This window comes from Gymnoscopelus microlampas, assembly GCF_963454915.1.
Source record: "Gymnoscopelus microlampas genome assembly, chromosome: 19".
Classification (NCBI taxonomy): Eukaryota; Metazoa; Chordata; class Actinopteri; order Myctophiformes; family Myctophidae; genus Gymnoscopelus; species Gymnoscopelus microlampas.
Genome location: NC_139956.1, coordinates 8,833,951 through 8,846,861, shown reverse-complemented (window position 1 = coordinate 8,846,861; position 12,911 = coordinate 8,833,951). Strand labels below are relative to the sequence as shown.

The 12,911-nt window shown below is 38.1% G+C and overlaps 1 protein-coding gene and 1 long non-coding RNA gene across 2 annotated transcripts; one reads left to right on the top strand and one right to left on the bottom strand.

Moving 5' to 3' along the window:
- The first annotated feature begins 2,208 nt into the window (after positions 1-2,208).
- Positions 2,209-9,052, top strand: LOC311035527 (ribonuclease kappa-B-like). The gene is made up of 4 exons (XM_084043800.1): positions 2,209-2,404; positions 6,390-6,469; positions 8,206-8,323; positions 8,859-9,052. Exons 1-4 carry the CDS (start codon positions 2,333-2,335, stop codon positions 8,874-8,876), a joined length of 288 nt encoding a protein of 95 aa, XP_083899926.1. The 5' UTR covers positions 2,209-2,332; the 3' UTR covers positions 8,877-9,052.
- A 2,269-nt stretch (positions 9,053-11,321) lies between these two features.
- On the bottom strand, positions 11,322-12,833 carry LOC311035529. Its single transcript, XR_014599732.1, has 5 exons — positions 12,733-12,833; positions 12,299-12,349; positions 12,116-12,169; positions 11,953-12,017; positions 11,322-11,508 (listed from the first exon to the last, which is right to left on the bottom strand). It is a non-coding gene; the product is annotated as an uncharacterized lncRNA (long non-coding RNA).
- Between the last annotated feature and the right edge of the window lie 78 nt (positions 12,834-12,911).

Sequence of the window (12,911 nt, the reverse complement as noted above, 5' to 3'; positions counted from 1 at the left end):
TGCAGGAAACTTCTTAAAGAGTATTTCTCCTAAGCACTGTAATGTCAGTTAACTGATATTTCATTTATTAGTCTTCTCAGATGGCAGCAATATCCAGGTAGTGAGTTGATATCTATGTGTAGCAGTATGGGCGTTGTCTCCCACTCTGCCCAGGGCCCATCCTCCTCCCACTAATCAGTGGGCTGATTACCTGCATAAGCAGCACACACACCTGCCCTGGTTAGTTGCTGTCTCTCATTTGTGTGCGTGTCCTCACTGACCGGGTTCTAATGCTGGCCTGTTGGGTTTCAGTACCGTTGCCACGCTTGTCACCGGTGTGTGTGTGTGTCCTCACTGACCGTGTATCTTCCACAAACAAAGCTGGCCTGTTGGGCTTCGGTATTGTTTGTTTGTCCACTATGCATCAGCACAGGTATGTTTCTTGTTTAGCGAGTGCCAGTGTGTTTTGATTTAGTTATGTTATGGTCATGAACTTGACCGGTTGTTTTATGTCATTTTAGTCTGTGTGCAACTGTCTTGAGTGTCTGTCTCTTTGTCTACCCCTGGCTGTGTAGGTGCGACTACACCACGCAAAATGTGTCCACAGGCACTAACTGTGCAGTACGTTTAAATCTCCCCCTCTACTATTGCGTCACTGATTTTAAGCACTATTTATGGTAGGCTAACACACTGCTGCTTGTGTTTCCAGTGCTCGGTGAGGAGGAAACACAGTGCTGCTGCTTTGCCAAGTGTATTTCACCCTGCCCTTCAACCCTGTTGTTGGGCTTAATTTTATTGATTAAGTTGCGTGAAACCCCCGGTCATACACTGTATATGGTGAAATGTATTTTAACTAACAATGTATTATACTGGTCCTCACTATTGTTCCCTCTTTGCCTAGGGTTCTGGTGCTGAGGCCCCAAGTCCGGCCCCAAGTCCAGAGGTGGTGGTATCCCCATTCCTTTGTGTGTGCTTTTAGATTATTTTACCCTTTTCATTTTTGTGTGCTGTGGCTTGGGGTGCCACTGCCCTGGGCTGGTTAGCCAGTCCCCCCTGTCCCTTGGTAAGCCTCGGCACTGAGCCCTGTAGAAGTACATTGATCTTCCTGAACTACAGTGATACCTAATTACGCATAATTACGCATTAGGAGAATATGCCAGAATTTGCATAACTTTCCAGAATCAACATTGGAACATTGGACAAAGCCAGAGTCAACATTCTTATTTCATTTTGTTAAGATGTTGGAGTCAAAGGTTTTTAATGAGGGAATATTCAATATCTGGCTCAATTTTTGGGGCTCTGGCTCATGGACTAAATGCCAAATTTGCATATTTAAATATACAATTTCAGAAAACTTGTAATACGCTAAATCATTGTCTTCATGTAAGTATTCAACTGGGGAAGTTTCATTGTGATAACTATTTTTTTAATTGTCATTTTTTCACCTGTCATGTACGAATGGGGAAAATAACAATAATGTGTGATAAATATTAAAAAGCTGCTCCTGTGGAAAGGTTATCATAAATGTATTTACTCATATTGACCCTATAAACAATTTAATATAGGTATGTTTTTGCCCACTCTTTCGATAATCATTGCTCAATTTTGGGGCTCTGGCTCATGGACTAACTGGGTTCTGGGGGCTTGGTATCAGCATATCAAATTGACAGGAAGTGATGCCCACAACGCCCTAGGAAACTTGTGGATAGGTTTAACAGTATTTTTTTTAACACTTAAGACTTTAACACAGTGGTTTTCAACCCTTTTCATATCAAGGTCCATTTATTTGGCATTTGAACCACGGACCACCGTTTGATGAGATTTAGACTCTCAGACCCAAAACTTAGAATATTTTGTTATCGTTGGATAAGATTGTGTCCACAATTCCATGGCCATGCTGTATTGATGTGGTACCATAGGAGAGATAACAGGCAGACGTTGATCAATATAACAATTATTATTTAAGTAATGCAGATGTTTAACAATAATTTAACTCTTGAGCATAAAATGAAACCATTTGGTTTCCAACTGTCCATTTAGCTGGGGACCACCAGGAACCCCCTCAAGGACCACTGGTGGTCCCCGGACCACTGGTGGGGAACCACTGCTTTAACAGGTTGAAGTCGCTTCTTTTGGGCTTGTTTTCCTTGTGGTTGCTTGTTTCTCTCGCAAACCCTGGCAACACTGGCACTTTCATTTCCCGTTGCAGTTAATGAGCAGACAATACACCGAGCAGTTTTTCTTATTTAATACTTAATGTATGTAGTACTTTATCTAACACTTCAACAACCTGAAAACCACGGGCAATCTTTAATCTAGTCGTTTACAACGTCTTCACGGTGTTTAAACAGCCATGGTGTTGGTTTGTGGACCCAAAGTAGCTACTTGTGGCATTGTGATCAGTATCTGGGCAGTAGTTATGTTGGTAAGTAGGCTACTTTACTGTGTATATATATATTTTAATAGTTATTACCAGGGCCGGCCATAGAGGTATAATATAACGGGTCTTCGTGGTGCCTTATGGCAGCGGTGGCCTAGTGGTTAAAGGGGCGGCCTTGATACCGGATGGTCCTTAGTTCGATTCCCCAATTCATCACATCAATCATGAATCACCGCTGAATAGCCCTTGAGCAAGGCTTCCATGTAGGGTCCGGCTGGAAACAAGTTTCGTACTTAGTCCGACACCCTGGGTAAACAATAAACTTTGCTTTGCTTTGCTTCCTTCGGGGGGGGGGAGGGGGGGCAGCGCAGAAGAAAAAAAAGCTTCACCGGCGCGTTTCAGTGTTTTAGCGCTCCTTCAGCAGCATCTTAATTTGTACTTCCATGTACTGTTCTCATGTCTTACTAAATAAAGTACATCAATCAATCAATCAATCAACTGCTTCTAAATTTCTGCGCTTTTTGGCGATAGTTCTGTCTTAAACTTTCTCCACGCCGTTGATGCCCCCCTAAGGTTGGTGCCCTGTGCTTCAGCACCTGAAGCCCTTCCGTTGTGCCCTTTCCTTACATGTACATAAACGTTCAAATATAAAGTGCTGACTCCCATGCCACGGACGTAGCAAGTTGAGCCGGCAAAGGTCTAAGTACCTGTATTTTCCGTATTGTTCAATAAAAAACGTTTTAATCCGATTGCCAGCCATTTCTCTGAATTTTCTCCTATGCTTTCAACTATGTGACACTACTGGTTGGGAGGTGTATTGCACTCTGATGCACAACAAAAAAATAAATAATAAAATGGAAAATGGCTGCTGATCGGATTAAAATGCTTTTTATTGAACACTACGGGAAATACGGGTGCTTATCGCGTGGGCCGGCTCAACTTGTAACATCCGTGGCTCGGGGGTAAGCACTTTATATTTGAAATCTGAACGTCTTTGTACATGTGAGGGTTGTAAATGTCAAAAAATCAAAAACCAGGAACAAGTGGGTCCATGACTGTCATGGTCTGACAGTCCATGTTTCAGGGCTATTACTGTATGGACTTTTGTTAGTAGTTTTGCTACTGTCTGTTTGTGAACTTTACAAATAAACAGTGGTTTATTTTTTTTAATTTTTCACTTAAGTAAAAGTATCAATAATACTGCAATAAAAGTCTGAATTCGGAATTATAAATTTAATTGAGTAAAAGTACAAAATTACGGATATCAAAATGTACCAAAAGTAGAAAGTACTCATTATGCAGAATGCCCTCATTTCACAAGTTTTAAAATGTATAAAAAAAAACTTTTGAAAATAGCAGATCTACAAGCTCACCGTGACACATTGTGAGCTTGTAGATCTGCTATTTTCAAATGGCCGAAATGTATATAGGGCTGAAGTGGTTCATGTATGTTTTGTAATAATAATTAAAAGTAACTAGTAACTAAAGTTTTCAAATAATTGTCAATATTAAATATTTTAGGCTACTTTTTACTCCACTACAATTATTTTACAGCTTTAGCTACATTGCAGATTTAGACTATTATTATGAAATCTACATTAAGTGTAGATACATTATGATGTATTATTATAGGTTAAAAACATGAAGTCATTCAAATCAGCACCTTAGCCAGCTGCAACATTAAAGTGATGAACACATTAATGCAGGGGTTTTCAACTGATTATGAACCAGGGACCACCTGACTGAGAATCAACCTGGGGACCACTGTTGTGTTGGGAGGGGTGATATGGGGGGAAAAGCTTAACATTAAATAATGACTTTTAAGGACTTAATTTAATTTGTTAATTCGAGGTGAATTAAATCAAGCTCTTAGCAGTTATTATTTAACTGAGATATGCTAGTGGTCCAGAGCTCAAAAACTCATGTTAACCTATTCATTGCAACTTATGTATGAGCGAGCTGACAAATGCGATTGATTGTGGCCACATTTCCTAATAATGGTGACTCAACCAGGCAATCCGGTACAGTTTCCCTCCCAATCCCTTCAGATTCTAACTCCCATTTCTGTGGAAGTTCTTGACATCCGACTTCCCAGTAACTGACAACATTGATGCGTCATCATACTGTTTCTCAACTAGTAGTGGTCGATAAAATAGAATAAAATACAAATCTTCACTTTCCTACATAACTAAATGCATGGTCAGGGACCACATGAATACCTTCACGGACCATCAGTGGTCCATGGACCACCAGTTGAAAACCCACGCATTAATGCATTACTAATTACAATACAATTATGATTGTGAAATGGACACTTCTGCATAAGCATTACTTTTACCTACTTCAATCAAGTATATTTGTATCACAATGCTTTTATAGTTGTATTCAAATACAATGTTGAATGCAGGACCCTTTCCTTGTAAAAGAGTATTTCTACAGGGTTAGATTTTTTTAATAAAACTGATTTGGCTACACAATATAATTGTTGCTGTTGGGTGGAAACCTTGTCCAAAAGCATGACTTTTCAGGACATTTCAGGAAAAAACTGTGATCCAATAGACCAATTATTTGTTTACTAACGTTGAGACTGGAAGCACAGGTGATTGTTTCACGCAATCAATTCCCAACCTGTTGTTTTGGGGGCGCTGGTTTCAGCACACCCCAACCCCCTCTTGTGTGTTGGCTAGTGAGGCGCGTCCTAGCGAGACCTGACAGAATGGGTTTCATTGAGTTTTCATTGATCGATGAGCTCACAAATGCCGCTATGTGACACGTTTTGAGCTTGTAGGTCGGCTATTCTTGCTACTTTTGCGCAACACTGCTGTATGGCAATGTCAATGTAGAGCATTCATTTACAAAAGAAAATAGTTTAAATATGGAGATGCAAGGTTTCTGCCCGACCCCAACGATATAATCTGCAAAATAATGTCAAATGTACAGCATAGAACTATTTAACACATTAGTTGTCATTACGTATGTGGCTACAGGGATGAGACCTGTATTTGTGCCTAAACAAGAACTAAACGTATAGTTACATTTTTGTATATCAATAAATAGATGTAAATTATTTAGATTTTTTTCCATACTCGCCTAAATTGATTAGTCTGATCACTGGACGACTGGGAGCCCTATTTCATACTTTGTCATACAACAGTGTCATTTTTTTTCTCTAAGTTTTATCCCACGATTTTGTAACCCATATTTTTTCACCCAGTGCCAATTGCCTATGTAATCCTGGGCGCTACTCTCCCTCTGCCAGCCTAGGGAGAGCCCAAGCTGTCCTACAACAGTGTCATGCAAAAATATTGAAAATAGCAGATCTACAAGATCACAATCATGTGTCACACGTGAAGAGTTATGAAATGAAGCATAGCGTTAGTTCATGGAGGACACGGAAGTCTTGCACGGCAAAGCTATAATCAGCTGTCAGTCAGCTCAGTCTTGATGTCAAGTTCAGTCCTGTGTATTGTTTTCATTTGTTTTGGGCCAGAATGAATGTCTTGTCTTGTATTTATTGGAAAAAGAAAAGATAAAAAAATACATTTTAAAGAAACTACACTCTTGTCCTGGTGTCTCTCTTGCCGACCAACTCTGGTCCCTTACAATTACACATTCATACTCCAATCACAACTGACGCATTAGCAAGGGGTTCCTTTAAATACAGCTTTGTATTCACTAGGTCTTTCTTGGTTGCTGACCAATGCATTCCGCTAGCTCCTCCTCCACCTTTTGATTAGAGTCTGGCATAGGCTCAAATACTTGTGATTATCATTTATTTCTGCTTTGTTTAGAGTCTGGCATAGGCTGAAATACTTGTGCTTATCATGTATATCTGCTAATTCAAACTAATGGGGGATTTTCTTAGCATTCGCAGAATATATGCTTAGCAGGCTGCTTCGACAAAATTCAGGGAATATCTCCAAGAGTGGAGCCTTTAACGCCAAGCTTAACTGTATTCCATTTGTTGCAATAAATGGCTATTTTTGCTGTTTTATTAAACTATGTTATATCCATCTCTGTCCACCTGCAGGCCATGCTTGGAATCTTCTTTCAGACTCGTTCTGCGATGCTGATCGAAGACGTTCCTCTGAAAGGAGCAGACGTCGAAGAGTAAGTGTTACAATGCTCCTTTGAGCCTGTCCAAAGACCTGTTGAAAGGAACGGTTCACCTAAAAAATGATTAACCCTATTGTTTTTGTTGCATTCCTTTATGGTGAATGGAGAATCCAAAAACGAAGAGAAGTCTTGATGTCTTAAAGGGACTCTGTAGGTAACTTTAAGCTAAAAAAAAAAAAAAAAATATATATATATATATATATATATATATATATATATATATATATATATATATATATATATATATATATATATATATATAAACCGCTCACAAAATGTAAGGAAACTTGAATGCTCCAAGCAGCAACACTGCCCCCATGGAAAGATGCCACGTTGTCCCTTCAGGATAAGGCCCGTGCAATAGGGCAAGTGAAGCTGGTGTTCCGTTACGCAGATTACGCATTATTTGATGTCAGCCCTGGTAGCATTTGCAGGCCGGTGTTGCCAGTCAAAGGTGTGTGTCTGGCACCTGAGCATGGGCCCTGCAACTTTGACATCTGTCTTTGGTACCGTTGTGCAAATCTTGCCTGTAAATCTATGGTTTCTCAGTGAAGCAAGGGGTCTGGGTTGTTGTCTTCCTTGTTGACTTCACCAGTCTCACAGAACTTAGTCCTAAGTTTGGAAATGGTACCAGGGCTAACACCAAATAATGCTGTCACTCTGCATAACGGAACACCAGCTTCACTTGCCCTGTTACATGGGCCTTATCCTGACAAAAGTGGCATCTTTCCATGGGGGCAGTGTTGCTGCTTGGTGCATACACAAACTCAACAAAGTTGCAGAACCCATGTTCAGGTGCCAGTCACTCACCTGTGAGACAGTCACACACCTGTGACTGGCACACACCTGAATGAATGTGTGTGCCACACCTGAATGAATGTGTATGTCAGCAGAAAAGTCTAACAGGCCATTTTGGCACATTTTTGCTCGGCGCTACCCACACGTTTGCCTGTGTTGCTCATTCCATGAATGCCCGTTGCTTACAAGCTGTACCTCGTTGTAAAGGAGACTAATCAACGATAAAAATGATATATAACACTTTACTGATTGGTATTAGTAAAGGGGAGAAATATTGGCCCAAATTCAAGTTTCCTTACATTTTGTGAGCGGTTTATATATATATATATATATATATATATATATATATATATATATATATATATATATATATATATATATATACATACACGTAAATGAAACGCACGCATGTGCGCGTCCGGCGAGTTCGAGTGAAACCGAATGGAACCTAGTGCAGCCGACAAAAATGGAACGGCAGCCATTGTTTTCTCTGCTTTGTTTTTACTTTCGGTTTTAAAACTTTAAAACGATCTCAAACTTCTTTTTTGAGGCACAGAATTTACTTTTAAGACAGCGTTTGGATAGAATTTAGTTGTTTAACCTCATATATGTGGTCAATTAATCATGACAGAGCCTATTTAAAAATGGACGGAGAGACACTTCCTGGTTCAGAGATGTTTTTACTGAACAGCGACTCTAGCGTTGCAGAGCCGAATAACACCCAATGAGACGTTATCTCAAGGTGTAATGCGGTCCTCTGACCTGTGATATGAGGCAGATATGGTCTGAGATATGGTCTGGTATTTTTGATTCTTGTAATATTATGATATGACGTAAGTGTTGTGTTTTCCTGGTTTTAATCACTTAAGCCCTATTTTAATAATAATGTAGTTGCAGCCCTACTCATTAACATATCTCCTCACCCTCCACAGTCTCGCCAAGGTGTATGATCGATTTGACCATGTGAGCTACAACTGTTTCATAGCAGCGGGGGTCTACGTGGTGGTGGGAGCCTTCTCCTTCTGCCAGTTCAAACTCAACAAGCGCAATGTGAGCACTAGCATTTCATTATTCATATTGTTCATTTATATTTTATGTATTTAATGCTAATTTCGCACACGAGAATAAGGCCGCCACTATTATTTTCTCTTATTATTCTATTAATAATCTTTTCGATTAATTGAATAAATGTATTTAATATACATTTTAGACATCAATGAATCGACGCAGAAAATGGGGTCATTTTAACGTCTACTCTGGCTTTTGTGTGCACCCCAGACAGTTTTTAAGTTGTTAGATTCAATATTTTGATATTTCATATGCATTTGACCCTCCTACTATAAACCTATTCAAGTTCAAACTCCATGTTAGACTCATTGAAAAGTGAAAACATATGCCCCTGCTTCTGGTTTGTCCTTCTAATGCATGATCGGGACTTAACACGTCTATGGGTTTGTGATAAACAAATTATACGTGGGGATAATAATCAATATTTATCTACCTAGAAAATAATTAAGTAAATGCTGAATTATTCCTGTGATTTTTGCAAATCATTCTCCATATCTTTTTGTCTTAATGTCTACAGGAGTATTTGGTGCACTAGTGATGAAGACCTCCCACCAGTCAACACCTCACAGCAAAGACGAAGGTTGTGCCTTACAGATACAGACACACATTCCTTCAGTCTTTTCAACGTCTCCTTTGGAGCATTATGCCCGATTTATACTTCATTGTACGACGTGTTGCGTGCCTAACATAGCCGATCTACAAGCCCACAGCGCGTCGAATTTGCCTTGAATTCATGGAAACTACCGGAGACTCCGCCGGTCATCAAATTATTGTCTCTAATGCGACAAAAACAAAATAAATCTCCATGAATTCAAGGCTTCATGGCGTGTGTAATTGATGGAAAATTATTCCTTAAAGCACTAATGCCTTTACTCTTAACTCTAGTGCCAAACTAATTTCACTCCAACTTGTGTTGTCTGATCTAAACAAATTATCGTTCTGTTGTTATCTGTGTTGTGTAAAAAGAGTAAATATCGTTGCTGTTGGGTGGAAAACATTTCCAACACCCTTACTTCAGGAAATTACAAATAAAAACAATTATCAATTATTTTGATTGCTTTTAATTGATTAAATATTTGTAAAATCTACAGACAGACACATGTAAAGGGTGACCACTAGCATTGATTTATATTTAAAAAAAAAGAAGAAACAAAAAAAAAATATATATATATATATATATATATGGAGATTCAAGGTTTCCAGCCAACAGCAACAATGGTCTGCCAATGAACCACAGGCTGCTATGCCAACTGCCTCCAGCAGAGGGCAGCGTGTCAATGCTTTAACAGCTTAGTGTTGCTTTGCTTCAATAAAAACAGCACTGCTTCCTGTACATGTGTTTGTATCTGAGATTGGTTAAAATAACGGTTTTATTAATTAAAGGTCCAGTAAGTGTTGTTAAAATAAGTGTTGAGTATCTCTATATCGTGATAGTAATCATTGCTGTATAGACTATAGCGATTACACTCTAGTACAGTGGTTCCCAAACATTTCAGTTTGTGACCCCCAAAATAATCTTCTGAACTGGGGCACCCTCACAAGCACTTGGAATTGTAGGCATTACATTTTGTTTGACTCAGTTCCACAGATAAATATTGTGAAAATAGCAGAACTACAAGCTCACAACGTTTGCCTCTTTCTTGTGTAATATTTGGTATTAAAAAGGTCTTAAAAGTCATTAAATTCTAACTTCAGAAATGTGCAGATACCCTATATATATATATATATATATATATATATATATATATATATATATATATATATATATATATATATATATATATATATATATATATATATATATATATATACTTAATGTTGGTTTGTTTACTGTTGAGTGAGAAAACAATTGTTGCACATCTGGGCACCCCCCTGAGGTCTGCTATTTTCCAATAGCCTATGTATATACCGTATAGGGCTGAAGTAATGTATGTTTTGATCAAAATCTACAAAGTAACTAGTAGCTTAAGTTTTCAAATAATCATAGTGAAGTAAAAGGGTAAAAAATATAGTAAACAATTCACCCATAAAAGAACAATGTTATGTTTATATCTTCTTTATTTTCCACGTTTATGATACAAAAAAAACACAAAACAATATGATATAAAAAAAGACAATATGTTGGCTATGTTGCAATTGTGTGAAACAGCTACAACAACAGGTCAGGTGACCAGAGCTTCTCCTCTTAGGGACCAGCCTCCTTTCAGAGAGTGAACAATACACTTAAACTTAAAACTATTTAAAAGCATATTTTACTGTAAAACAAAAAACTTTTTTATTTTCAGGACAAGAAAAGAAATACAAATAAAACAAACACACAGCGGATGGCAGTGTCACCCTCAAATAGTTACATGAACAATAATAAAAGCAATCATATCTCAAGCAAACTAACATTTATTACCTCATCAGAACACGATAGGCTATATATATACACACACATGCATACATGGTCATATACTATACATGCGACATAACTCTATGGGGTGTTATACACCAACATACTGTATATATACAGTCATTACAATCATGGTCTTGTGGACCAGCAACCTGCATTACGTATGATCATTTAAAAGTATCACATACACATGTATACATACACTGTGTACATGAAGTAAAAACAAAACAAAGCAAAAGATTGGAACACGGTGAAAACAAAACAGGGACTCCTATTCTCCTCTGGCTAACATTATTAATGTGCATCCTAATTTATTACAATTTCCTCTGCACTTTTGGTAAAAATTGTCATAAGATGATGTGCTCGGTGTTCAGAATAGATCTTGAAGAACCATTGCTGCTTGGTTAACAAAAAATAAAATCATCTTTAGCCACTTGTCTATATTGAAAGTTTGATTTCCTCAGCTTCCACAATTAATTACGTTTTTTCTGTTTCACTGAGAGAAATGTTCATCCAATCAAGTGCCATAATTATTTTTTAGGTTATTATCTTTACTTAGTACACCCCCTATTCATTTTTTTTTTATCAAAAAGCTTTCATATTCACCCCAAATACTTCTAGGCAGTGCTACAGTTTATGTATAAAAGTGCCAGTCATCTCACAGCCATGCCAGCACATATAAACATAGGTCTACTCTATACATTTATTTCTCTGTTGAGTTGACATTTTTAACAATCTGTCATGTTGGGTTGTCCTGTCTCCATCCAAGGACCTGAAACAAAGTTACAGTATGAATGTACAGGCTAGACTGTCATTGAACACGCAGTACAATGTAGTCTGCCATTTTATCTACTGCGGTAACATTTCTAATTAACTGTTTGTATGTCTTAAAGCAATGGTTCTCAACCTGTGGGTCGGGTCCCCAAAATATTTTGGGGTATCCTCAGATAGTCCCCCCCCCGCAGTTCAAATATGATTATGTTGCCGGATCCTCAGTTCAAATATGATTATTTTGGGGGGTCCCCAGTTCAAATATGATTATCTTTGGGGGTCCCCAGTTCAAATATGATTGTTTTGGGGGTCCCCAGTTCAAATATGATTGTTTTGGGGGTCCCCAGTTCAAGTGTGATTATTTTGGGGGTCGCGACCTGAAAACTTTGAGGATCACTGTCTTAAAGAACAGGATAATCACAATTATGTTGATGCACAGCATTACCTCCACATGCATGATCAGAGATCAAAGGGTTTCACCTTACGTAGACTCATTCCTTCCTTGTGATTCTGTGAGTGAAATATGAGTTGAAAGGCAGTTAGAATTTTGCAGAATGTGCATGTGTAATATTTTAATAGTTTAATAATGAATATGTTGGTGCATTCACCTCTCAGTTGGTTGCCAGAGTTTTGTCGTTCACCCAGTTCAATTCCCATTCCATCTTAATAAAATCAATATAGATAACTCTGCTTAATGGATATTTAGTCAACAACCAGTTGGCCTCAAAACATGAATAACTCTGGACAACAGACAGTCAATGACATGAGAAGATTTAAACAGTATACTCTACCATTTTCATAGTCATTATATTGTGTGATTACTTCATAGATACTTGTGTTGCCTAAAAGTAAAAAGAAAAAATAAGATTTCTTTTTTTTCTTCTGTTGCTTGAATTGTGTTAAGTATTCTGCTAATTAATTCAGCAGGAAAAAACAAATGCATCTAAACTGATGGACTTAATGCACTTATGTTAAGCTACAGTATAACGTTATAAATGAATAGTTGACCTTGTCAGAAGTGTCCTTAACCACTGTGATTTGGTTCAGGTTTTATAGAATAGACCAAGAATAGACTAGTCAGACCTAGTGCACATGGCTAGGGTCAGACATCTAATCTCTACCTAATCTGAGTTTAATACTGTCTGTCTGTCTGTCTGTCTGTCTGTACAGTATGTCTGTCTGTCTGTCTGTCTGTCTTTGATCAATCAGTCAATCAAATACTGACGGTGCAGCAGTGGGCAGTACACATGATCAGGAGCCCCACTTTGATTGGCCTCCTCCTCTGCAGCTGAGTCCTGATTGATTCCATGAGACTGAACAGGTCTGTAATTAAAATATAAATATTTATCATGAATGTTAGAGTAGAAAACAAGATGGAATCTACTGCTGTCAGAGATCAATACT